This window comes from Tinamus guttatus, unplaced genomic scaffold, assembly GCF_059628265.1.
Source record: "Tinamus guttatus ecotype Peru unplaced genomic scaffold, ASM5962826v1 Tinamus_guttatus_pri_ptg000240l, whole genome shotgun sequence".
NCBI classification, from domain to species: domain Eukaryota; kingdom Metazoa; phylum Chordata; class Aves; order Tinamiformes; family Tinamidae; genus Tinamus; species Tinamus guttatus.
In genome coordinates, this window is record NW_028288774.1 from 5,722,313 (window position 1) to 5,748,674 (window position 26,362).

The 26,362-nt window shown below is 38.2% G+C and overlaps 1 protein-coding gene across 1 annotated transcript; it reads right to left on the reverse strand.

Annotated features, from left to right (window-relative positions):
- Window positions 1–603: 603 nt before the first annotated feature.
- TPCN2 (two pore segment channel 2) lies at window positions 604–24,969 on the reverse strand. The gene is made up of 25 exons (XM_088525678.1): window positions 24,705–24,969; window positions 23,336–23,400; window positions 22,034–22,110; window positions 21,328–21,505; window positions 20,973–21,089; window positions 19,389–19,495; window positions 18,429–18,501; window positions 16,133–16,232; window positions 15,756–15,821; window positions 15,111–15,175; window positions 12,439–12,536; window positions 11,998–12,079; window positions 11,678–11,764; window positions 10,887–11,006; window positions 10,539–10,598; window positions 10,333–10,461; window positions 9,656–9,705; window positions 8,385–8,484; window positions 7,517–7,588; window positions 5,287–5,360; window positions 4,867–4,957; window positions 4,664–4,746; window positions 3,430–3,511; window positions 1,450–1,535; window positions 604–758 (listed from the first exon to the last, which is right to left on the reverse strand). The coding sequence occupies exons 1-25, from the start codon at window positions 24,967–24,969 to the stop codon at window positions 680–682; spliced, it is 2,406 nt and encodes an 801-aa protein (XP_088381804.1). The 3' UTR covers window positions 604–679.
- Between the last annotated feature and the right edge of the window lie 1,393 nt (window positions 24,970–26,362).

Consider the following 26,362-nt stretch of genomic DNA (forward strand, 5'->3'; position numbering starts at 1 on the left):
AGAGTTATCAGTGTGGTGCAACCAGCATGAACCCTCGATCAAAACAAAGAAAGGAGTTGCCAGGTAGGCACTCTTTGTTAAGCACAACAAGGAATTGAACCTAATTGTGTCTCGAAGTGATTAACTACTTCTGAAAGCTTGGTAAGTAAAATATGCTGGTGTCATGTTTTAATAAAAATAGTGTTTCAACTTTCATTATTACAAAAAAGGGTTAAGTATCTTGTTCTCATCCTGCCTAATCCATTTGTGAATTGCAAGGCACAGTCCTTGGCATGCTCTCCTACCACAAGTAGTTGTTCCATTTTTGTGCTGCAAAAAGTAGCAGGCTTAGTGGTTACAAAGTTCATGCTTAAAGTGCACTATCATTTCAACACTTTCCCTTCTTAAAAAAGAAAATAAAAATATTCTGAAACCTATACATCATAAAATAACAGCTGCAATATTGCTGTAAAAATTGCAACTTAAAATCAAGTCAAAAAGCAGGATTCAATTTTTTTCCAGAAAAAAAATATATAAGCCAACAATAAAAAAAATCCTCTCGTAGAGAATTGCCAACCAATATTTTACATGCTGCCCTGCAAACCCCCTATTACAGCATCTCACAGAAAATCCATTCAGTTTCTTCCAGCTGACAACCTCAACAAAATAGAGGTCTAAATATATCAGTCCATCCCACCAGTCACCTACATAAATGCAGGTGTGGATGCTGGTGAAGTCTTTCCATTAGCTCTTCCTCTGTAGGTTCTTCCAAAACATCTCTACAAAGAAAAACCATAAGTTGTTAGGGGCAGCATAAGGGACTTCTCAGCCATTTTTTGTGCAACACATGCTGAGGTGTTACATGTGCCCTTCCAAAGCGGGAAACAAGGAATTAAAAACATAATAAGATGATGCTCCCTAAAGATGAATCCACTTGCAAGTGATCCATCCTTTCACAGATGTGCTGTGGAAATCAGCAGCTGTTTTCCCACAAGGAGCAGAAAAGTAATTTCCTGCACACAGTACAGTACAACTGGAGGTCAATGGATTTGTTTTCCTGAAAAAACTTCTTAAATGAGAACATGTTCCTGATACCACTACTGAATACCTAATCTGCACCAGAAGTTCCGCTTACGCACAATGATCAGCTCTCAACCTGCCACCCACAATTTCTTAAGTCAAGAACACACTTTTTTTTTTTTTTTTTTTTTTTTGGCCTGTTCAGCATCATTCCCCTTTAAAACCTCTTCTGTGTGGGACAGAGAGAGTTTACACAAGTTAGGCTACCAAGCCAGCTAAGCACAGGCCTAACTAAAGCACTTACTGAGCTTTTCTAGGCTAACAGGTAAAATCCAGGTACAGAATAGGAGTCCCGCCTTTTATCCCTTGCAGTCAGCACACTACCTTTAAAAGGCAAGCTAAACACTGTTTGGAAAAACTAGATCAATTATATAGCCCACTATAACTCACCTGAACATTAGTTCAACTGTCCTCTGGTACTCAACATCTGAGAGAGTTTCCCGATGACAGTGACGGTCCCACTTATGAATAAAGTTCTGAAATGCAACCAAAAAAAAAAAGAGGCTTATTTCTAATGATATAAGAAAAGAGACTATATTAGGTCTACATATTCAGTTGTTTAAACAGTTGTTACAGAGAATGACAGTTCAAAGCTGAAACACATGGAAATTTAAATACTGATAGGGTTCACACACAGCCTATAGATAAATGTAATCATAATCATACACATAACAGGCTGTACAAATGAGTAGAACATGGGCACAAACCAACCAGAAAAGTATTACAATTTACTATGAAACAGTAAAAAGTTTCTGTACACTCTTAAAGTGTCATTTATGTAGGTGTAAATATTTATTAATTGTATGTTATACAGGAATGCTAAGAAATTCTTATCACACACTAAGAACACTAGAACTGAAAGTCCTGCAGTATTTTAACTATTCTCAGCAAGATCTGTCTTCACAATAACTTTTTGAAGCGTCCATTAGAGTTCACCTGCTTTGAGTTTTTCTTCTTTAGGGAAGAATATACAAATATAAAAACACATATTAAATCCATAGTATAAATACTCCAGTCCGGGCATTCAGCTTCTGGTTTTCTCATGCTCCCTTGACTGTCTTGAATTACACTGAGAAATCAAGACCAAGGGAGTAAACAGACTGCTTAAGTCGGGGCTAGCAGTGGGGAGAGGAAGGAAAACAGTGATATCCTAGTCTCCTGCTCCACAGTGCAGAAGCAAGCAGAAGATTTAGAGTTGATTCCTAGATATAGTCTTTCCCAAGTTGCTCACAAATAACACTGTGGCTTAACAAGAGATTCATCTCACCTCCTTTATATGCCTAAAAGTTCACCATTTTGCCTACAGTTTTGAACTAGTTCCCTATGCAGTCAAGGAAGATAAGACACACACACTTCTCCAAGAGTTTTTCACTGGTTTTAATACGGGGTGAAGCGCCCTCTAGAGGTACTCCAACTCTTCCATAGCTTGTAGAAGACTATGATGATTAACTTGCGGCAGACGGCTAAGATTCATGTTAAACGCAGCATCAATAATTCACAGGCATTTAGACTTGCAGAAGAGTACATAGAGGCAAGAGATTCAAACTGTTTATCATGGCATTGCTTCTTTAACTCACTTGAGGTCTTGAGGACAACCTCTTCCAAATAAATGACCAGTTTTACCCTTCAATGTTGGTTTGATTAACATTGTAAGAGGATAACAATACAGGGTAGGGAAGGATTTTGCTGATAAAACCACAAAAACATTGAACCTCAGATAACTGGCGTTAAAGTTCTCACAAGAGAAAAACTAATCAATAATACTTACATTTTTTTCTATGTACCGTAAAGACAATCCATAATTAGTGAGTTATCATGCCAAATATATACAATCAATGAAGCATAACAAGATTTGTGACAGTCTCAAGCAAGATAATACAGCTGTTTACAAGAAAGAGACTCTCATAATTTCTGTTAGGGGAGATGAGGCAGGGAAAAGGTAACTTGTATAAAGTCAACATACTCAAAGCAGTTCTCTGGGTTCTAATGCTCACAGAAAAGACAAGGCTTTCATTTAGAGCCTCACCTAGTATGAATACCACAGTCCCATAAGAAATTGCACCAAGGCAAGGATGCTCACAGTGAAAAAAGTGTGGTAATTGCATTTCTCATTACTGTTCTTACCTTCCCACACCTGGCTATTAACCAAACAATCTCCAATACATATATGGTTAGATATAGGCTTTTGTTACATTATTAGGTCTTCTTTAGGAAGAATAGCCTTTCTTTTTCATCCCAGTGTTGACATTGTCATTCCCACCTCTCCACAAAAGTGGAAAAAAAACACATACAGAAACATTTTTCTAGCAGGTCATTGAGAGGGTTAACAGTCTTCAACGATCTAATATCAGATGACAAAATTTTCCCTACCTCCAGAAGTAAAGCTACAAAGAGATTGACCCAGATGACGGAGGAAATCAACCACCAGGCTATGAAATAGATCTTTGCCCACCTGCAGATAAGATTAAAAGACAACAAACAACATAAATGGTAAATAATGATAGCCTGATAATGATTGAGGAAAGCCAAGAAATCACTTCTTTTATAAAAAAAAGTTAATAATACTACTTTTTGTTGTAAAGATAGTCTGGAACTAAAATCCTAAGGCTTTCAATAAGTTATCCAAGAAGAGTATCTCCCCCTGCTAAACACAGTTTTAAAGGAAAGAAAAATAACCTTGGAGAAGCCATTCTAAACCAGAGAAAGAGATCTATCTAGCCTAGAAGCCTCTCTAAGACTAGCCAAATACTGAAGCATAGAAAAACATGCAACAACATACCAAAATACCTATGAGGCTCCCTCCAAGTAGTCTTTCAACCTCCAACCATTTGAGGATCAAAGACTTTCTGAACTAGAGGTTCTCATTTCCATTCACTACAGATCCCAATGGGCTTTTTTCATGACTTGCCCAGACTTCCCTGGACCACATTAAATTTTTCTACACACAACTGTGGAAGGGCCATAATGTAGTGGCACACTTAGTGAAAAAAAGTTTCCTTCAGTTGGATTCAGACCACTAACTCACCAAGTGGGTGAAATCATGACTTCATAGAAGTCAAACAGCAAAACTCCCATTAAGCATTAACTATCCAAGTATCACTGGAAAACATCTAAACTCGGAGGCTATCCAGTTCAAATATTCCCATAAAATAACAGACAAATGAAAGACATCTCCAAAGTTATATCTATTTATCCACAGAAAGAAGTCATAGGAAGAGTTCAAAATTTATTGCAATGATTCATTAATCTCTCTTCCCTGAGACTGGCTCTCAATCCACCCAATACATTTTGTAAACCTATTTAAACTCCACTTGAATTCAGCCTTCTCCAGTAGAAGATGACTACCCCGCCAGTTTCCAATTCTTCCTAAACATGACTATGAGATTTGTGTCATCCAGAGGCAGAGCATAGCAAGTTATATGAGCTAAAGAGTATCCATAAAGGGTTAGCTAGGAAAAAGGCTAATCAGGTTGATGCAAGACACAGGTAAGCAGTACCCCTCTTATCACGTGACTGTGTTTGTGCATATGTAATTCTTTTTCATTTACTTTACAAGTTGCATGTATACAGGATTGTTACAGTATTTATTATTACTGCTACTTACGGACTCGAATATCTTGAAAATGCTTCCAGGAAGACCTGCCAGTTGTTCACCACCATCACATCCCAGAGGGTCACCACCGCTGCCTAATGAAAACAAAAACTGAGTGGCTACACTGTATTACATACTTAAAAGCCTCAGAAAATGAGGGGAAATGACAAGCAGAGACAAAGCAGGGCATGGATTTCTCCTATGATCAGACTCACAGCAAAGTCATCGAAGTTGTTTGGCCAATATTCCAGCTGCTCATATGTCCCACACGGCAGAGTGCCATTATCAGATGTTGCATTGGTGATACTATGAGAAAAATGCAGTTTTATAAGCAGAGCTTTCTATATGCTATACTGCAGAAGTTTTTTTTTTTTCTTTCTTTTTTTTGCTTTGTTTTGTTTTTAAGTGCCTTGTCTGAAAGGTCTGTGATGTTTTGTATTAAAATAAAGGGCTTCAGCAATAATAATCACAAACTACTCAAACTTAAAGACATAGATGCTTTAGGAGTGACAAATTAAAAATACTTTTCTCCTTTTCTTTAGTCTGTTAGTGTAAGTTAGCAGCATGAAGATCAAGCTACACTAGCATTTTGAAAAAAATGGTCTTTCCAAATACTTTTTTGTTCAGGCCCTTACCTGATATTCCCCATAGGAACAACAGAGCCTTTAAAAAGCATTATGCCAGTTATCGCAAACGCATAGAAAACCACCTGAAAAGGAACATATGCAAGAATTAGTTCTGAATATTTCTATGACTAAACAAGAAAACAATGCAATTAAGAATGGAATTTATATTAGTTCCACCAGTAAAGGAACATTGTTAAAAACAACTCCAGGGGCTAAAAGAGATACTTCACATCCGCACAGTTTTACAATGTTCGTTATTACTTTTCAATACTCTATTTATCTTCAAGTTGTTAAAATACATTAAATATTTTTTCTTTCTGAACTAATTTTGTTTTGCTCCTCAGAACGCTGATGTTTAACTATTAACAAAAAAGTTCATTACCTATAAAATATGTTCATATATTTAGGAAGCCTTCTGTTAAGTTTCAGACTCAGTGAAAACAAGCTTTTACAAAAAAAAATAACTGAAGAGCAAGAAGCAGCTAGTATTATACTACACCCATAACTTTTGAAAAAAGTTAATCTAAAAAGCCTTCAATAGCACCAAGAATTTGGTAACTTTGTTCTCCTACTTTTGAAGAATACAAACCACTTTTTAATTAGCTGGCTGTCACAGTCGTCAGCAGTAGTCTAGGTCATTTAACAAATTTTATCTTAAAAGCAAAGATTGTTCCAGACCTACAACTTTCTAACTTCTCCAAGTAAAGAGCTATTCATGCAAGATTGTTTGAAAAGGGATGAATTTAAAAGTGAGAGTACCAGTATAATACACCAGTGTATTTCTTTAGTTTGCTACTAAATAGTCCAAAGAAGGGCAGGGAAAGAAATGGAAGAGAGACGCTGTGCTATAAAACCACAATGCCCCAAACACTACTGGAGCATTTGAACTTCACACTTTCTACACTCCACCCTCCAACTTTCCACAGCCTACCAGATGATGGAGCATTTGCTTGACAATAAAAGTCAACTTTTTAAAAAAAAAAAACCATGCAACACAATCTAAAATATGCACTATCTGAAAAATGACATTAGTCATAATGTAAAATTTACATTAGTTTATCAGTACATGCTCGATGTTAATATTAGAAAATATATTTTGCATCGGCCAATAATGGATCCACACTTCACCTTGGTAGAAGCTCAGTAGGAACTTCTCCTTAGCCTCAAGTTAAAGCAAACTAAGGTAACGGAAGTGGCAAAGGCTTTGCTTAGACTACAAGCTCTCTGCCAGAGGCTTGCCTCACAAGCACTGCAGGACTGCCAGGCACACTCCTGGCATTTGGGAATAACCTGTAGCAGGTGCTACAAACACAAATTTGATACCAACTTGCCTCTGCCCAAATCATCCTTTTTATTTCAAATTGCAACCAAAACCTCTGCAGGTTGCGACTTAAAGCCCCTCTCCTACAGTTAAACAGAGATTAGTTATGACAAAACCTGATATTCTGGGTAAACTGTATGCTAAGAAAATTGTCATTTTGACACACTGGAAAAAATTCTTAGACAACTTGTAATCCACAGTAAATCCTGGTCCTTAAGTATTACTTCGATTTAAGATAAATTAGAATTAAAACAAAACACCAACCAAAATATCCTCATGTGCTATGTCAGAAAGATATAGCTGCAACTCTAGAAACTCAGGAATTAAGCAACTGAAAAAATTGAGGACATTCATCCTACTAATGGAGGAAATTAGTAAGAGTGATGGACATCATGCATTTTGTGATCAAGCTTTTAATCACATACTTGCAGAGAACATGCTCTGCACCCCAGACATCTAAAACAAATTGCAGAGGCTTTTAAAAAAAGCCTTATGTCCCAACATGCCATCTGAATCTTCCCAGGAAAACTTTAAATTTTTTAATTATTCACTTTAACACAAGCAAGCTAAGATAAGGGAAACTAGGCTCTTTTAAACTAGAGCAGCAGCCTGATCCAAGCAATTCGAAAGAGGTACTTCAAACCTTCTTTAGAAGTACACCTCAAAGAAAATCTAATATTAGGCATTGCAACTCACAGTGCTGCATCTGCTATTGATGCCCATTACCAAACAGTAGGTTGGATGCATCTTTGCAAGACATGCTCCAAGAACTGACTGGCTATTGTGAATTGTTACCATTGATGGAGATTCTCATCCAAAGACCCTAATTTGCTTTGCTGAAGACACATCTGTGTTACATGGCATGCTATTAAAGAGTCATCAAGATGGAGTATATGACCATCTAGCATTGTGACTTACCACCAGAATTCCTGCAAAGGCTCTCAAATTTTTAACCAGATCCAGCAGTGTTGTCACAACTAAAGACATGAACTAAATAAAACAAAGAATTTCACATTTATTACATACAAAACTCCCAAGTCTTATGAAGTTAAAAGTAAAAGGAAAGAAATGCCAACTAGCAAAGTGATGCATATCTAAACACTATCACCTTTTGTAAAATGATATTTCCCTAAGGTACATAACATTAGTGAACAATACTACTTCCATGCACACTATTATCTAGAACTGATCCAAGTGATTTTTAGTTGACACTTTTCACTGACACTATGGCATCTAATTACCTCAGTTAGATAGCTGACATGAATTTGGGCTTAGGTTTCAAGCACTTAAGTGCAGGATTGTAACAAACCAAAGTGATTTCAAATTCAAATATGGGTATTGTGGAAACAAATTCAAGTTGCAATCTAAACAGCAAGTGCAAAGGAGACTTCTTCCCAAATAATCATTTGCATGACCAAAAGGTCTGTCAACATCAGGTGAGAGAAAGCCTACCATGTTTTGAGTACTAGGTCTTCAAGGACTCATCTGATTAAAAATGGAGCCCAATACAAGCTTGGCAAGTATTTCTGGATGTGTTTCTCTATCCACTTGAGAGTATCAGCATCAATTGCAATGAGATAAGCAGAACTTCCCTGCTATCTCAACAGATAAAAACAGCTAAAAAGAAAGTTAATGAGAAGCCACATTACAGTATGGACAGACAGCTCAGGTTGTAATCCCACCCAGACAAGGAATAACAAGTTATTCCATATTATTCTAAGAGGCTGTAACTGGATTTATTATTCAACTAAAAGAAATCAGCAATGGGGAGGGGGAAAAAAGGCACCTTCATATTAGGAATAATCCGCAGGAACCTGAATACAATTAGCATGTTCACAAGTCGAACCATATCCCACAGGGACAGCAAGCCCATGAACTCAGGTCTCCTAGGGAAGACAAAGAATACACAACAAATTAGAGAAGCACCTGTGATAGAAAGACACAAGTAAAGTTTCTTGGGCTGCAGGTAGCTGCAAGTTCCCTACAACTTTTGGTTGACATCTGTGGTATTCAAAGTTCTGTGAAAAAAAGTTTTATTTCCATATATAAATACTCCTCAATCTATCACTGACCAGATTAGCAGAGTTAATTCTGCCTCCACCCCACAACATAAGGATATTGTTGAACTGATACATGGGTCAGAGAGGACCAAGAAGATGGTGAGAGGCTGGAACACCTGCCATAAAAGGAGAGGCTGAGGAAGCTGGACTCGTTCAGCCTGGAAAACAGGTGGTTTTGGAGGGGTCTTGCAAAACCTACTTGGAGGTCCCAAGAAGATGGAGCCCGGCTGTTCTCAGTGGGGTACAGCAGGAGGGGAAAGGACAGTGAGCTTAAGCTGAAACAAGGCAAGCTCACACTGGTCACAAGAAAGAATTTTTAAACAAGGACAGTCTGACAGTGGCAGAGCTTGCCCAGTGAGGTTTAGCATTGGAGGTTTAAGACCCAACTGGATGAAGCTTTGAATGACCTGGTCTAATATCACAGCTAATCCTGTCTTGAGCAAGAGGACAGACTACAGAATTCTTAAGATTGCTTCACACCTGAAATATGTTCTTCAAAGCAGATGTTTTTACTAATGTGCCTAGGTAACAGGCCTTCCTTCTCACAGTAGCTCCAAAGAGTCCCTTCAGAAAAACCAAGCCAACCAGGGTTACTGCTATAGCAAGATACTTCAGGAACTTGCTAGCTAGACAAAAAACACACATTAATCCCTCAAGGTGTGTGGTTGAAGCTAGGCTTCCAAAAAAGCACTAGGCTAACCAACCGGCTTGCCAGACTTTTCCCTTATGCATATATTCCTCAAGCAATATGCACACACCTTAAATCTCAGCCTGAGTTTTGGTTAACACACACATTGTCATGCCAGCAATGCAGGCAGGTGGTAGTGAGAAAAGACAACACAAAACTCATTGGTAACATAGGAGTTAACATATCTTAACATAATGACCTAAGTGTGTGTGGGGAAACACGTACACATATATAAAATGTGTTTGTATGTGACATGGCACCCTACCCCCAACAGCCAGGAAAAGGGTAAAAATTCATGAGAACACATACCAGCCAGGATGAGGAAATCCATAGACAGCAAAAGTTGCAATCTCTAAAACCTTTGATTAGGCAAAAAAGTTAAAACAGTGTTTTGTAATTCAGAGTTTCAAAAGCTATTGAAATTTATTGTGAATAAACATTCTCGTAAGCTTTAAAACCATTAATTTGACTCACTTTAAAACTTCGAAATTGCCATAAACCTTGAAGTTGGCTATAAATTACCCAAATTAATCCAAAGCACATACCCACCTCAGTGGTAATAGCAGCTGTACAGCCAACTCTTTTTAGGTTGGCCTCACCTGCTGTACAAGCTCCAAGCTTTTACCAAAAAGAATAAATTTATCAAGTAATAATTTATCTTCTGCTACATTTTTATTCAAAAAATAGAGTGATCTTTAAGTACACAAGAAACTTTCTTATGTGATATTTCTTTCAGAATTTAACTTCTCCAAACAAAAGGCTGCCTACAAGAAAGCTTACTTCCCCAATTTCAAAGCCTACCTCCAAAAGAATACCAGTCATACCATCATTACCAAGCTAATCAAGCCACTGAAAACCAGAACACTGGCTTAAGTAGTTTAATTCAGCACACTGAAAAGTGTCAAGAAAAACAGCAATCTAACTAGCACTTCCAATTCATCAGTTTAGATACCAAGTCCAGGAGTAGAAAGTTACCAGAAACTTACCAGGAGAATTCCAGTCAGAAGTCCATCAAACCTATTGCTTGGATAAGACCAGTATCTTTTTAACCCCATTGCCAAGATTTTCAGCAACATTTCCAGAAGATAGTACAAAATGAAGAAGCAGTTGATAGCCTTTACATTAAAAAATAAAGTTAGAATTAAACACCTTGGGGAACAGCAGTAACCATAGAAACATGGATACATCTTACCCCCAGGAAGAAGTCATCTCTTTCTGAGGGCTGTTTATCTGCATCCATCACCAAAACCACCTTAAACAAGAAATCTTTGATGAACCCAGTATTTTACTGCTGAAAAAAATGTTTTTAAGGACAAGAATAAGACAATCTGTTATGCTTGCACTATTATACTACTACATATGTGCAGATCTTTTTAAGTAGTTCAGAATACATTCCTTAGTTATAGATATTCTCTTAAGACTTAACATGATTAAAATATTCCAATCATGGACATCTGCAGCAAAAAGGGGTTTTCAAACTGAAGAACAAAACTAGAAGTGAAATTCACAGGGAGAGGAAAAGTGTTTTACATATACTTACACATATAGAAATAATGTTTGCAAGGGCTACCACATTCCCCAAGTAGCCAAAGTAAGAATGGCCAAAGACAAACTGCAGTTTCTGCATAAAGTGTGATTGGTACTCTGGGCTATGAGGATGCTGTAAAGAAGAGCATATAAGACTTGCTGAGACCATAAGCACTTGACACGGAAAAAAAGTCACAGTAAAGAAACAGACCTGTTCAAAACAAAACTCCAAGACTACACACTAGGTCTGAGAACATAAGTAGGTGCTCTCCAGTTTTGGCTATCACTAGCAAGAGATAGCATTTTTGAAGAGCCAATAGGTTGGCAATTACAACACACAACACCCCAAAAGCAAGTAACTCAACTTCTCCCATGCCCAAGGAGGTAAACTAACCACCAGGTTAGTAGTTTTACACATCTCTTACCCCTTTCCCACTACTCATCTTCCTTAAGAGATTTAGAATTCTTAGTTCCCATCCAATACAGTACACCTCAAATCTTGAATTTTTTTTTTCTCCAAGTTGAGAACACCATTTCCTGTCCACCTTCAAGAGAGCAATTAAGGAGCCCCATTCAAGGGAAGTGCATTGCCTGTGTTTAATACAGGATTGCCCTAGCAAGAACACAAATGTGTCAATTCATTGGAAAATAACTGCCTACAAACATACTTATTATTTGTTCACAACACTTCCCAGAAGTGCATGATGAAACTCTAACTCCTCTTCCTTTCTTGTAACTAATCATCCTATTAAACAAAAAGCTAAACCACTTATTACATTTCATAAGTAGTTGTCAGATACATACTTGTTTAATAGCATCTTTGTCCAGTTCTTCAAAGAGCTTCTGAAACTGAGCAGCTGACAGCCGGTCACAGGAAGATGTTTTAAGTGACTTCACATGAAAGAAAATTCAGAGCAACACCTGCATTAGATATATTTACAGACAGTGCCAACACCCTCATGTTCTCTCTCCCCACCACCAACCACCACACCCACAAGGAACATGGATGTAATACAATCTACTCCAAGAGGTAACAATCTTGAGCATGCCTTGCTTCATCAGTAACTTGCCACCAGAAGCTTTGACAGTCACCAACACAAGTATTAAGAAATCTCAGGTCTTACTCTTATAATGGCTTGCTTGCAACGAGAATCCATTTCAACTTTCTGCAGCACTTGAAATAAGTCCCCAACACTGACACACAACCTATTTAAAAGAAAAGATGATTGACTTGGACACCCTGAAACAGAGGAGCATCTGTCCTGATGACAAAAATGGCTGTTCCAGATGCAAATGTCACCTTTCTTCCCCTCCTCCCCAAAAACAGATCAAAGTAGAAAGAAACAGGAAACGGAACCCATAAGAGTCCCAGAAATAGCTTCAAAGGCTATTGAACATAAGCATCTATAAGAGAGATGGGGAAGGAGAGGGGCAGAGGGAAGCTGTAAATTGTTATTTCCCTATGTGGGCATTCTTGGCAATTATATAAGTACATTAAACTAAAGGACCAAAAAAAGCTACTATTTCATCCCTGGTTAGCTACTGTTGTAAAATCCATCACTTACTCTTGTTCATTAGCAGGGGTCTCTTCCAGGGGGCAGAGTACTTCAAATGCAGCCCGGATTCCTAGACGCCTCCTGAAGAGGGAGGACTGAACAGATTTCTGCACAGTAGAAACACCAAGAAAAAAAAACAACTTTTCTTAAAAGAAATCCAATTAGGTGGAATTAAAAGACTTCTAAATTATTTGCCCAGCCCTCAGACAAAACCTGCTGCAAGCCTCAGTATAGCTTTTATTTGTATAACTAATCTTCAGGAGAGCAAACTATTACTTTCTTTGCCCCTCTTCCAAAAACCCCACCACTAAATAGTATACAGTTAGTTGCACATACAGTCGGTCCAACTGGATAGGCCTTCTACATTTTAAAGGAATTCCACTAAACCAAGGGCTGAAATCAACAATGCCCATTCCTACCAGGGGGCCTTGGAGAAGGACAGGGCTTCTCCTCTCCCCCTGCAGAATTAGGGCCACTGATCAGCTGATAAATTCATCCTCTGAAGGCCCCTCCCTCAGACTTAAGATTGGAGATAAGAATAAGAGCTGCTAGCACTCATTCCTTCCAAGAACTCTGCATACACAGAAGGAAGGAAGAGAACAAGCAGGCAAGTTCAAGCAAACATCCGGGCCAGGATTTATTTTTAGTTTTGGCCTGCATTTTTAAAGACAATGGCTCCAAAGTTGACTACTGCGAACAGACAAGAGTTAAACAACCTGAAATTTAACAAAATACAAAAGTCAGATGCACCAGTTTTTTTGTACTTAAATTCTTCATGGTAAACACTTTCAATATGCCTCTCAGTTACCTTACTGGAAGTCAGATTGGGCTATGCTCTCACATGGGAAAGAGAAAAAGGAAGGAAGGGAAGGAACAGGTAGAAGAGAGAAGAAAAGAAAAAAAAAAAAAAAAAAAAAAAAACACACACACACACACACACATTCTTTGCATATTTAAATACTTCTCCCACAGGAAGATGGAGGTTGTCCCTCCCAATTTAACATTGCTTAAGGTTTTACTATCCAAACATCACCTTTTCCCTGGAGCAGCTTCCCCTTCACTTTCCCCCAAGTCCTGGTCACCACTTCTCTGCCCATCTGCTCTCAAGGGCTGAAGGAATTCTATAGGACAAGCATTTTAATATCTAGCCTGCCATTCTGTTAAATCAGATCAGTGCATTTTATTCACTAAACTGCAATGCACATGTTTTCTATTCACTACCAGTGATTAACCCAGCTTTGGACACCTCCAGCTACAATCCTTCATCCAATCATTTGCCTCTTTTTGGTATCAGAAAATGAATTCACAAGTTTTGTTTTCTTGGACACACTTTATAATTAGAACTAACCAAGATAATCTTTCGTTTGACTTGTACTGTCCCTGCTTCCTAAAATATTTTTGTCTTCGTTCATGACAAGTCCTCTCAGATTGCTCAACTGGACTATTTCTTCCAGGAAACCAAAGCACTTATACCCTTTCCTGCAAAGGGAATCCAGATTACATTTGTTAATTCACAATGAATTCTAAACAACTAAAGTAAATAATGTGACAAAACCCACAACACCTTTTCATTAAAGGAACAGGAACTCTTTTAGTAAAGAGTTCAAAATCAAGAAATCAATTGTCACCACAGATTTCACTCCTGTTTGCACAATTTGCAAAGTGCTCTTACTTCAGCCCTCACTTCTCCTATATAGATATATAGGGAGAAGAGAGGAAAAAAGAACACTGAACACTCTTTACACTACAAATGCAATTGACACTCCACAAAAAGGGAAGAATCACACATGATCAGGCATTTTCCAGACCCATAAAAACCATGATGCTAGCATATCACATGGAGTGAGCACATTTTCCTCTTACTTGAAAGGGATTAATCACTATCAGGCAGCAATTCATTTTAACATCATAGTACAGAAAGAAAGATTAAGCAACAAGATCAGCAGTTCCTTATCATATGCTGCCTAAGCACTTCCAGAGAATTCAAGTCTTGCAGCCATTCAGTGGTTTTGAACTACTTACAAATTACATCAAGTACCCCATAAAGATCAGGGCTTGCCTAGGCACACAAGAAACAGGCTATGATTGCACTAAGTTTCCTCTGAAATCCTAGTTCAAAAGGCCAGGTACCCACATACAATGGCTTATAGGCAACTGTTCCTGGTAAAGTCAAGTACAAGTCTCAAATCCAGCTTCTAAACATTCACCATCATCATGCCCGTCATCACAGCAATCACAAAGTAAAGTGTCAAAACAAGGAAGAGCCATTTTGGTGGTTGTTTCTTTTTTTATTGAAGTCTTCTCATACGACGCTGCTGAGAGAAATTAAGTTTTATGATTTAGAACAGCAGCTATTAAAATAGTAAAACAGATTCTCCACATACAGTCCAAGCTTAACTCATTTGCCATCCTTACTCACATCAGGTTTTTAATAAGAGTCTTCTCAGCATAGGCACAAGGGTATGGGCAAGTAGTTCTTATAGAAAGGCAAGTAGTACAACACCGTATGTGGAAGAAATCAATACCAGACTAAAGAATGACTATTGACCTAAAGAAACTTTAGTCTCTTGAAACAGTATGTGCAACAGGAATGAATACATTGCTTATTATTACACAGTTCAAACTTAAAATACACAAAATTTTGCAGTTCAAAAGGTAGGACACAAATTAAGAATACTCACCAGAAGATACCCTCTAAACTGGTTATATATTATTGCTGTCAGCAAGTTCATCAGAAACAAGTTCCCTTTTGGAAAAAAAAAATAATAAAAGCAATGAAAAATGCAATACATTTTTGATTCTCAAAGGTAAATCATATTTTTTTTTATTTTAGGCCACTATTAAATTCAGCATTTCCACATTTTGGAAAGTACTAAACATGGATTCTAACTTCTCTTTTGAAACAGTATTAGAAAGGTTTCACTGCTAACGCAGAAAAGTCCCACTTAGCTGACAAATCAAGCATGTTCCCCAAACAATGAGCTAAGCTACAAAAACAATCCTTTCTCCAAAAATAGTTGCAGTCAATATTAATGAAGACTTCTAAAATGACTTCCCTCCCCACCATATGAAGAGCTGAAAAGACATTTCACTGTTCAAGTTAATCAGATGTTAAAATCTGAAACTATTGTGTTTCCTGAGTTGGATTTCCAAAAGCTATATTTCAATACACTTCTGAACAAAAAGAAGTTAATTAGCCCCTCAATGACACTAGAATAACTGACTAAATGTTTCTAGAAAAATAAAAAAAAGCTTTAGTTGATATGCGTAAAGTCATATTGCAGTTTACAGTATATTTAAATTACTGCAGACAAGAGGCAACTTACCTAACACAGTGAAGAGTATAAAGAAGATTGAATAGGCTCGATTCTTAGAATATGCAGGAATCATCACTGTATCAAAAAGACAAAAAAAGAAATAAACAATTTTATGCTAAGGCAAAAAAGCAGGGGACCTCTACCTATTTTTGCAAAGTGGCAAAAAACTTTGCACAGCTCCACTTCAGAGTTGTATATACAAGTTATACTAAAGGAAATACAAAACTCTTAAGAGTTAAAGGCATGACATATTTGCAGAACTCATTCCTCTAGCAATGAGGAGAGCTATCAGCTAAAAACAAAACAAAATACAGTTAGCCTGGAGATACCTTACTCTACTATTTATAGAAGAAAGATGAGAGGTATTTCTGAAACAGATGGCTCACCGTCAGGATTATTTGCAGTAGTTAGCAGCACCAGCAGTGAAGTCAGTGAATCTGGTAAATTCCGAAAATACCCCACCCATTCTTTATCCTGCTGGCCATCCTAGTCAGAGAGATGTTCATCTTTATCAAAACAGCACTGAAGAATCACTAAGACTGTGTGTTACCACAGAAATCAGACAAAAAAGTGCTTCTTAAAAAGATCTAAATCATGAACAAATCACAAGACAAGCACAAAACTCAGCCAGTAGGAATGGAGCCGGATCACCTCACTTATTAGTGATTATTAAATTATAAGGAAAAACAGCAAGCTCAGAGGCACAGGAGATTTGAAACAAGTGAAGCCTAGCTACACCTCAGACTCAGGAAGGCAACAATTATGTCACAGGTGAGTAGTACAGGAGCCAAAAGCCACTATTTCTCAGCCTGCAAAAACTATTAGGGTATAGGGAGCTAACAGGACCCCCTAGCCACAATAATAATCAAAATCATAACAGACCTTGAACATGCGCTAACACCATCTTTGGTCTTAACTCACATTATAAAGCTGCATGCTTTTTATTCCAGCTATACTGCGCTGCACCCTGATGTGGAAGAAAAATTAATACAATCCTAAATTGCACTGCTCTCTAGGACTTGTCCAAAGCCATTACAATTTGAGAACAGAATTAAAATCAATCTTACATCAAAGTCTATACCAAAGATGATAAACAAAACAGAGCTGCTGAAACTGGGTAACTCCTCAGTCAAAAGAACTTAGTTACTGCTGTGTTTGAGTACAGCTCAATGGATGCTCTCAGATACCTGCAGCCTTACTAGTACACTCCCTGCATGGGTTATGCCTCCTTCATTTCCCCTTTGAGTTCTAAAGAGAAAGTTTTTGACACCCGTCAACCTAGCTGTTTACATAAAAGCTACTTGCACTACTTGGAACAGGCATTTTCTCCTATTTCTGATCATCTATGTATGAGTCAAGAGCTTTATTTTGAATTACAGAAAGCTCAAGATTTGCAGACAAATTTTAGATCTCTTTTCAGTGAAGTAGGTGAATATGTGCATGAAGTATGAGTGCAAGGTGAGCCCACACCTTACTGCACTGTAGTTTAGATCACATACACTGTAAAGCAGCATGCTGTGACTACATGCAAGGAAGGTAAAGTTCAACACTTATAATTCCAGAAATCCTGCAATACACAAATTTGAGAAACTTGCTCGTCAGAAAAGCTGTAGCAGCCTAAATGCAGATTACATCAGAATAAGAATGCAAGATTGAGAATAAGGAGAAAAAATATTACCGGGAGAAGTACGCAACAAAATCTAGCCAATCATAAAAACACATTTATAGAAAGTCTTAAAAGAGAGGAAAAAAGTTTGATGCATAAAATATTACGAGAATAGTGACATACCAAAGTACTGGAACACAAAAAAATCTTAATCACAAAAATTCAAATCGGCTTCTTGGAAACATGCAAAGAAGAAACAGAGGAAGGGAAAAAAAAAAAATCAGGACAGTCAAGGTGATAAACTAGCAAGGCACAGCCAAGGAAACAAGTACCGGGAGACTACAGGACACAAAAACAGAAGAAATTGAGTGAAACAAGAGCATAGATAAGAAGAAGAAGAAAAAAAAAATGAATAAATAAAGCGGGACAAACAAAAAAGTGACAACATGAAAACTCTTGGAGAAAACAGGATGGGAAGTTTCAACAGAAGCAAAGAAAGGAACTGCAAGGGCTTTGCATAGGGGAGCCTCTGCTACAAGCAGATTTCAAGTTTCACAACTAACACCTAAATAGCAACAATGCAAAAGACCACCAACATAAGCAAATAAGAAGGCTGACAGAATAGTAGCACTGAGCCATACAGGCTTGCCCTAAGCAGCAGAGCTAGACCAATTTTAAAATAACATGGTACACCAGGAGTGGAAAAAAGTTACAGGGTAGGAAGCGTTTCCACTTTAAAAGCAAAATAAAGTCTGGAAAAAAAACAAATCTCAGATAAAGGTTTAACAAATTATAGCACGATATTGAGAGGCCTTCTAATGCACACCTTCACAAACAGCAATATGCACAGGTAACCTGCACACTTTAAAAAAAAACTTCTAAACAGACTTTAAACTGATCTCAGTAAGTCTGGTGAAATAACATGACCTTTTCAGAGAAAATAGATTTCACCAGTCCAAGTAGAAAGCCATGAATGCAGCAGTTACAAGAGAGAAAGAGGAGAGAGAGGAGAAACGCCCCCCCCCCCCACACACACACACACACAGATCTACCACATCATAAATATGACGAGTTACCTTTGTTCGAGCAAACAGCAGCATGGCAAACATGGTAAAGAGAGACAGATGAACAGCTAGTAGCAGAACAACACTATCAGAAAGAGAACATATGCATTAACATCAGCTCTTTTAGTAAAGACAAGAAGGACACATACAAAAACCCTATACTATTTTTAAGAAACTAACTAGAGATAACAGAAGATCATCTAGGTCCTGATTCAAGGGGAAAAAAGAAACAAAGAAAACCCAGCTCCCTTCAGGATCACTTTGTGGTGAGATCAATGATTCCAGCATCTGCTTTTCTAAAGCTAGGACCATATTTAAGTCTTTGATCAATATACAATATCTCAGCTTGCATACACATTTGATTCTTCCTGGGATTTGGTTAAAAAAGTAACAAAAGTAGTTTTGTACATATAGTAGTTTGCACATATAAATAACCAATATGCACAGGAAGTTCCCTTCAAAAAGTATCATGGTCTCTGCTTATGACTTCCACTGCTGGGTTTCTGGTTCAAAATGTCTTAGTAAGACAACAGTATTTAAACACATATTGGTAGAACCCTTTAGAAAATAACACTCAAGTATAGCACTTTGTAGAAGATGAGCGTGAATAGGCATCTTGTGTCATTTTCCACCTACATCTACAAGACTGTACTGGAAAACATGATGTAGAGCTTTGGGTTGCTGACACTTCATTTTTTTCCCTCCATATAAAAAGCTGTATATAACGCTACAGAATTCAACACACGATTAGCATCAAAAAAAGCATCTGCCATTTAAACATAGTCATATTGCATATTCCAAGTGAGAAATTTGCAAAACTTAAAGATATTCCCACAACCCGCAGTCCGTCATCATCAGATCTCACCAACCCACACACTTCAGCCAGACCATCAAGTTACACAGATTACACATTTATAAATCCTAATGCCAACTAGACACTTGCTGTGAAAGCAAGTTTATGCTATTACCTACCTTGCCATTTCAGGCAAAGTGCTGTTGATGCTTTTTAATGTTTTCTTCATCATAGAGGAATTCTGAAGGAGAAAGAAAGGACGAAGAATTCTTCTTATTCTCACAGTCTGGAGAAAAAAGAAAAAACAAACACACTCAGATCAAATACCGACTTCCTATAAGATCAGCATCATAAATACTTTAAGGCAAGTTTATTTCAAATAGAAGAAATAACACATGAATTAAGTTAACCATGTTACAGAAAAGTTACTCAAATCTGTCCCACTGAAGTCATATGAAAGGCAAGGAAGATTTTATAAATATAGAGGCTATTCATAAATCATTCAAGTTCGCTACTGCATAAATACAACACAAAGGTCAAGAGCTGACATTTCATAAATTCTGCCAAGGTCCATTTTAAGTGAATCACCAGCAAGCTACTTTGACATTTTGAAAATATATTTGTCCCATTTTCAGTTTTCAGCCATTCTTCTCCTGCCCTTTTTTTTCCTCCCTTAACAGGCACGTACCCAGTCTTATTACCCAGTATTCTCTCCTTCTGACAAGAATCAAAAGGGTCATCATCTCAATTTTCTTTAGCATAAGCTAAAGCAATTAAACTGTTCTTTTCCTGCATTCAAGATGTTTTCTCTTGTCTTTAAGCCATTTGTGACTCATCTGCATGTTCAAATGTTTTAACATCTTGCATTTTACTATCAATCTTACTAAGTCCATTTGTAACACCAGAAATCACCTGCTTCCTCACTATTTCCTTATTCATGCAAGCCAACACTTAAAATACCCCTTCTACCATACTTTGTAGAGGAAGGTCCTGCTCATTTATTTGCCTACTATCATGCTGAAAGATTTCCTGGTGCCTTCTTTCCAAGACACATTCCCTGCTTTAAACACAATGTTCAGCCCAATTAACCAACTACTTTTGGGCACATTATGTTTATTTTGCTTTAAAGGACACATGCATACATTCAAAGTAAATTAGGTGCTTATGAACTTAAGCCATATGTTCTTCTGACATTAAGATGACCTTTTTCTTTTTTTAAAATCACATCCTGGTCAACAGTGACCACCAAAGCACAGAAAAACTAAACAGTGGACTATCAAAATAACCATGATCATGTTGGATGCAGTTGCTAATCCAGACAAATTGCAAAAAGGTTTGAAAGATATTGGTAGACCATTGATAGTGACTTGAAAACCTTACAACTGTTTTGAACATGACAGCTCTTTCTTAGAAAGGAGTTGTTATTTTGCAATTATATTTGCTGGGATATCATTTTCATTACATTTACACATTCAGACTCTGCAGTTAAATCAAGTCGAGAACATAATTCTCTCAAACTGTATGACAAAATTTCTGCTATGCAACTAGATTCTTTTTTTTTTAAATGCTAACAGACCAGTTATAACAAGTCTTTATTTAATTTTACAGATGAATTTTAAATATTCCCCAGCCAAAGCCTTAAAATGAACGATTTCACCCTCCATTTACCACCATATCACACAAGTCCTACTACTGAGTATGCCCTTGAAACCTTGCCTCCTCCTGCCTCTCTCAATAGCAACCCTGTGGCAGGCAGCTCTTACCTCCGTGCAAAAAAAGCTCAGTGATACAATCCAATCAGCAAGTGAAACAATTAATGTCAGGATATAAGCCATCAGCCATTTAGTCTTGCAAAATTCTTCCCATCCAATTAAATAACTCTGGGGAAAAAAAAGTGTTTTAATAATAAATTTCAACATAGTCAGAATTGATACATTTCCAAATATGTATAGTTATTATAATTGCCCAAAAGCAACCTCATCATGCAAATATGAAACATGCATAGTACTTCTAAGCCATTTTCCTAATACATAAACATGAGGAAAAAATACATTGACTGTCTATATTCAGTTGCCCAGCAAACTTAATATTTCAACACCAGACCGAAGCAACACTCACCTTCACCGATACATCAATCGCAAACACAAGGAAGCAAAGCAGCTCAATACTTTCTGTTAGACCACATGGGGGATCCCATGGAGGGTGGCGATACCGTACATCTGATGTGACAGTAAGTGAAGAAGGTTTTTCAACGAAAGCCAAAGCCAGGATTATAGTGATGGTTAAACTCAAAATCCTGTTTGGATACAGGTAAAAACACACATATGGACATATCAGCCAAAGCAACAGAGTACAGCAAATTTGTTAGAATATCAATTTTCATAATGGTATATGTCGCATAAATGACTAACACCAAAACACAACACTTAAAATGCCGTGCTCTTCATCTGTTAAGACACTGACAATCAAATACGAGGTGGCACTCTTTTTGAAACTCACACTGGAATACCATCTTACTGCTATACAACATCACTAGAAAGGGAAACTTGACAAATTTGAACATGTGAGGCTATAAACCCACCACTTATGTCAAACATGAACCATTCCACAGCATTCCACAGAGCTATTGACAGGACCACAGCTTTGCATGTCCTGTTACCTTCTGCTTCTACCACATGCATATGTAACCATCTATTTAAAGAGCTTGCTAAATGAATTAAAGGATAAAAACATGATTACCTGATAAATTGACAGAGATGTGAAGAATAAATTGTTTAAAACTTGCTTCTAAACTAGAAATGGAAAAAGAATATCAAGTTCTCACCACTGACAAATTCTTGAGTAATACCATCGATAAAGCCACAGGGATTTGGAGTCCACACGGTGATTTATAGACCGATACTGGAAGTAGAAAGCAAAAAGTATAATTCAAATATTACATTTGGCCTACGCCTCAAAGAGGAGGATCAACTTACAACATAAACCAAACTCTAATCAACAGCTCAAATCTTGACGCACTTCTGGTTTCACAGTAAGATACAGAAGTAACTGTACATATTATTTACGTGGCATCCACCCGGTGATTTCACCTTCTTAACCCAAGGATCACACAGTAACAGCTGCTCAGATAATTCAACATTGCTGCAGCCACCTGAAACAAATGTTACTACCATCATTTTACAAAAAACAACAACTGCAGTTAATTACTCAGAGCCTGCTTTTTAGTCTCCCAGCTGAAGAGGTACAGCCATTTAGCTCCATTCTCCAGCACTCATTCCAGTCAAGGATCATCTTTAGTCTTTACCACTCAAAAAGCTGCAAGATGCAAACCATTTAATTCTGAAAACAAGACCTAGTCTGGATTTCAACCTAAGCACCCAAACAAAAGATGCCTTAAGGAAGGGCCTGTCCTTCAGAACAGTTTCTGCCATAGTCTGTGCATCTGCTCCAGTGCTATGCTTATTCTGCCTCCTGAGAGGTGCCAGCTCTAGAAACACAAGCACATCTTAAATGCATCTGATGATCCTTAGAAGCCTCCGAGAGAAAAGTTGTTTGAATACATCAGTAGAGCTCAAGAAATGTCTTCCAGCATTCCCGCCGTTTCAGCTAATGTCAGGAAGGGAAGGTAATAGGATTTAAGAATAAACAAAAAAGTGCCTATTTATACAAACAAAGGCAAAAGAAGATGAAGAAAAGCTTCCAGAGGCAATAGGCTCAAACAAAGCAATAAAATTCCATTGCCTTGCCTGCAGCTAACCTCATAATGCACCAGCTCTTAAGTTATGCAAGTAGCTGGGTTTAGAGGCTAATTACAGGGCTTGCTCAGCTAGTTTCCCATAACAATACAGCCAGTCACTCTTAAACAAACAAAAACAAACCAGCATCAATAACTTTAAGGAGAAGATACTGTATATTTCAACATAATTACTGTGTGAAAAACATGTTCTTCCTAAGTAGAAGTTCACTGAAACTTGCATATCAAAGGAATACAGGATTCCGATTTTGCTTTGTGAAACAAGATCATGTTATGCAGAAGCTGCTTGAACAGAGGAATATCTAAAAGCAAGAAGGCATAGCAAGTATCCAACATGGAAAATATAATGGCTAGGAAACAAGTTAAACTGACCTGTATGGCATCTTCAATAAATACTACAGCTTGGTTTATATAGAGGTCACCATCAGCTCCAGTAGCTACAAAGTTAAAAGAAACAAGAATCATTTGCTGTATCCTGCACAAACTCTGCAACTTGCTTCTTGTTACCAGCCCAAACTCTCAAAATAAAGGACACTCACCATACAGGCACAAACAAAAGAGAGAGATGCAGTTCCTGCCCTTACAAGGGGCTAGGAGAATACAAACATCCAAACCAATTCTTCTCACACTAAATTAAGAAGCGTTATAGGTAACTATAGGTTACCCGCTTTTACTGACAGGGTTAGGCCCTGTGAATTACTGTAGTGAATACAAGCTCTAAGAATGGGAAAGAGGATTTAATTTTCACTGCATTTTATATACAGTATTTCTCTCCAGTTCATTTTAGGTATATGTTCATATTTACATACCCATACACACATAAGACTATGCAGATATATGCATATATATATATATATATATATATAATGTTTACACCCATTGGCATGCACACAACGTATGCACATCTGTGCAGAGCTTTAGCTATAGCCTACTACCAACAAACTTCCTGGGAATAGTCCCTGCTTATTGAACACTTCTCATACACCTCCATTAAGACAGAGTAATGAAGGCAGACCCAAAGTTGATCACTGTCTCACCCACAGCTTCACCAGAGGCTGTGCCACAAGGGTCTCCAGCTTTTAAGGTACCCCTATTTCCTTGCAATAGTCCAAATCCACCCATTTCAGGAGAGATAAAGGTGAAAAAACTCTCCCATCTTCCTGCATTTTGTGACAACACTCTTACATTTAAGCTAAACTACACTTTTAATTAAATAGCTATCACTGGACTAGGATACTTCCACACAGAGACAAGACATAAGTAAGAGCTATTATTTTGTGACGATACTTTCTCAGCCTTTATCACATGCAAAAAGAAAAAAGCCACTTATAAGTTAGGAAAAAAAAAAGTCTGTTTAATAGTGCTTCAAAGGAAGTTTTGACAGTTCAGCGATACAGAGGTAAAGTCTGCCGCTTTGATAATACTATCTAATTTTCCCCCCGTCTTGTTACTTCAGTGAGATAAAACATAAAGCTGTTGAAGAGAACGGCGTTGGTTAAACACACATTTAAAAACAGGAGCACGAGTTCGCCTCTCTTGCAGGGCGCAGCACAGATTTAGCGCTGCTCCCAATGACTGCAAACAACTGCTGGTAACTAAAACACCAGAGTTATCGTGAAACACTTATTTTTGCGGAGTGCTCAAAAAAACAAAAAACATGCCTCAGACTTCTTAAGAAAAACATAAATAACTTTAAAATATATATATATACGTTTACACATAAATTATTTTTTTCTCCCACAAGCCTCGGAGAGAAAAAATGCGCCGTAGCCGCAGCACGGTGACCGTTGAGGCGAGGCGGAGGAGCCGCTGCTGCCGCCGCCCGCCCCGCGGACCGGGACGGCCCCACTGCCACCCGCCCAGACGGCTCCTCGGCGCCGCTCACCGTCATCGGAGCCCCCCGCCGCGGGCGCTCCGCCGCCGCCCGGTCGCCATAGCCGCCGCGCCGCGGGCCGGCTCCGGGGCGGCAGCAGCGGCTCGGACTCCGCGGCCGCTCCCGGCTCCATGGACGACTCCTCCTCCTACCGTGACCGCGGAGCTCCCTCAGATGCGGCGCCGCGAGGCGGGCGGGCCCCGCCCCACACGTGACCGCCGCGGGGAGGAGCCGCCCGGCGCGTGGGAGGACCGTTAAGCGGCCGTTAGGCGGCGCGGGGCCCGCCCCAGGGACCCTTTTGCCCCCCTATTTCACCGTCCCTGAAACTGTGTTTGAAGTTGTAGGTTTTAAAACACAGAACGTCGCAGTCTTGATAGAAAGTGCGGTCTTCTCCCCGAACATAGGGAGGGGAGCCAAAATAGTGTTGCCAGGAAACCCCTTCGGGCGGAAGAGTGGCTCTTTCACTGCGTTGCAGCTGTGAATTTGATAAAATCACCTGTAGTTCCAGCACCGTTATTGCTGCCCTTTTAGGGCTTTTAAGGTAGTTACCGCTGCCTCACGGGGGTGAAGAGTTAGAAAAAAATATTTGAAATTCAGTAGGAAAAAATGTAGTGGAGAATGTAGTTAGGTTGACTAATACAATCTTTATTTAGCACTTATCCTTAGAAAATGATTTTTAACGCCGCCCACCCCTTTTTTCGGTGGTGGGTTTTTTTTCTTCTTTTTGTTTTGTTTTTTAGTTTTTTCAGAAATCAATACGACTTCTTTCCCCTTTGGGATTGCCAGGAGAAGAAGGAAGCAATAGTTTCAAGAAGAAGGGGGAGAGGAGAAAAAAAAAAAAAAAGAGAGAGAGAGAGAGAAAGCCCTCAATTATACAACAGATCCCAGTACTTCTCTTCAAAATTTATCCATAATCTCTGTCTCAAAAAACTGGAAACACTCAACTGCAGAGAAATGTGAGTGTGAGCAGCAGCTTCTTCAGTATATTCACATACACATTGGTAGCACAATCAACCCCTTACAGGGATAAGTTAGCTATGTATTTAAATGAATACCATATAATAAACCTACCAAGAACACAGCAACATGTTTAATTCTGCTTGAATCAGCTGTACACTCTGATTTATGTGGAACAAGTGCAGAAACTGTGTCAGTCACCAGATATATTTTCTATTAGCAGCCATTTCACAACAGTGAGGTAAACCGAAGCTCCCTTCTCATACTGGTGCAATATTGCTTCCCCTGAACCTCACAAATGCAGTTTAGTTTCCCCTGTTAAAATTGCATCTTTCAACTCAGCATGACAAAAAGTAAAGTGAAGTGCGGGCCACAAATACCAGAATTATTGTCTAAATAGTAAGTGATCTCTACAATTTTAACACTCCTATAGCACTTTTAAATGCTTGTAAAGAGAAGTGCTGCAGAAATCTAGTGTCTTGACACAAATGTTAAGTCATTCCTAGAAGCCTCCTTCCTAAAAAAAGAAAAAAAAAAAAAGTTTATGCGCTTTAGCTTAATAGAATCTA

Bases quoted from the DNA above. Each gene is read 5' to 3' on its own strand.
- TPCN2 (XM_088525678.1), bottom strand. From the start codon at position 24,969: ATGGAGCCGGGAGCGGCCGCGGAGTCCGAGCCGCTGCTGCCGCCCCGG. The intron at 23,401-24,704 runs GTGGGAGAAAAA...TTAACTTTGTAG, and splicing joins ATTTTTTCTCTCCGAGGCTT to CTACTGGAGCTGATGGTGAC. The intron at 5,361-7,516 runs GTAAGTCACAAT...GTTCCTTTTCAG, and splicing joins CCTTTGCAGGAATTCTGGTG to GTGGTTTTCTATGCGTTTGC.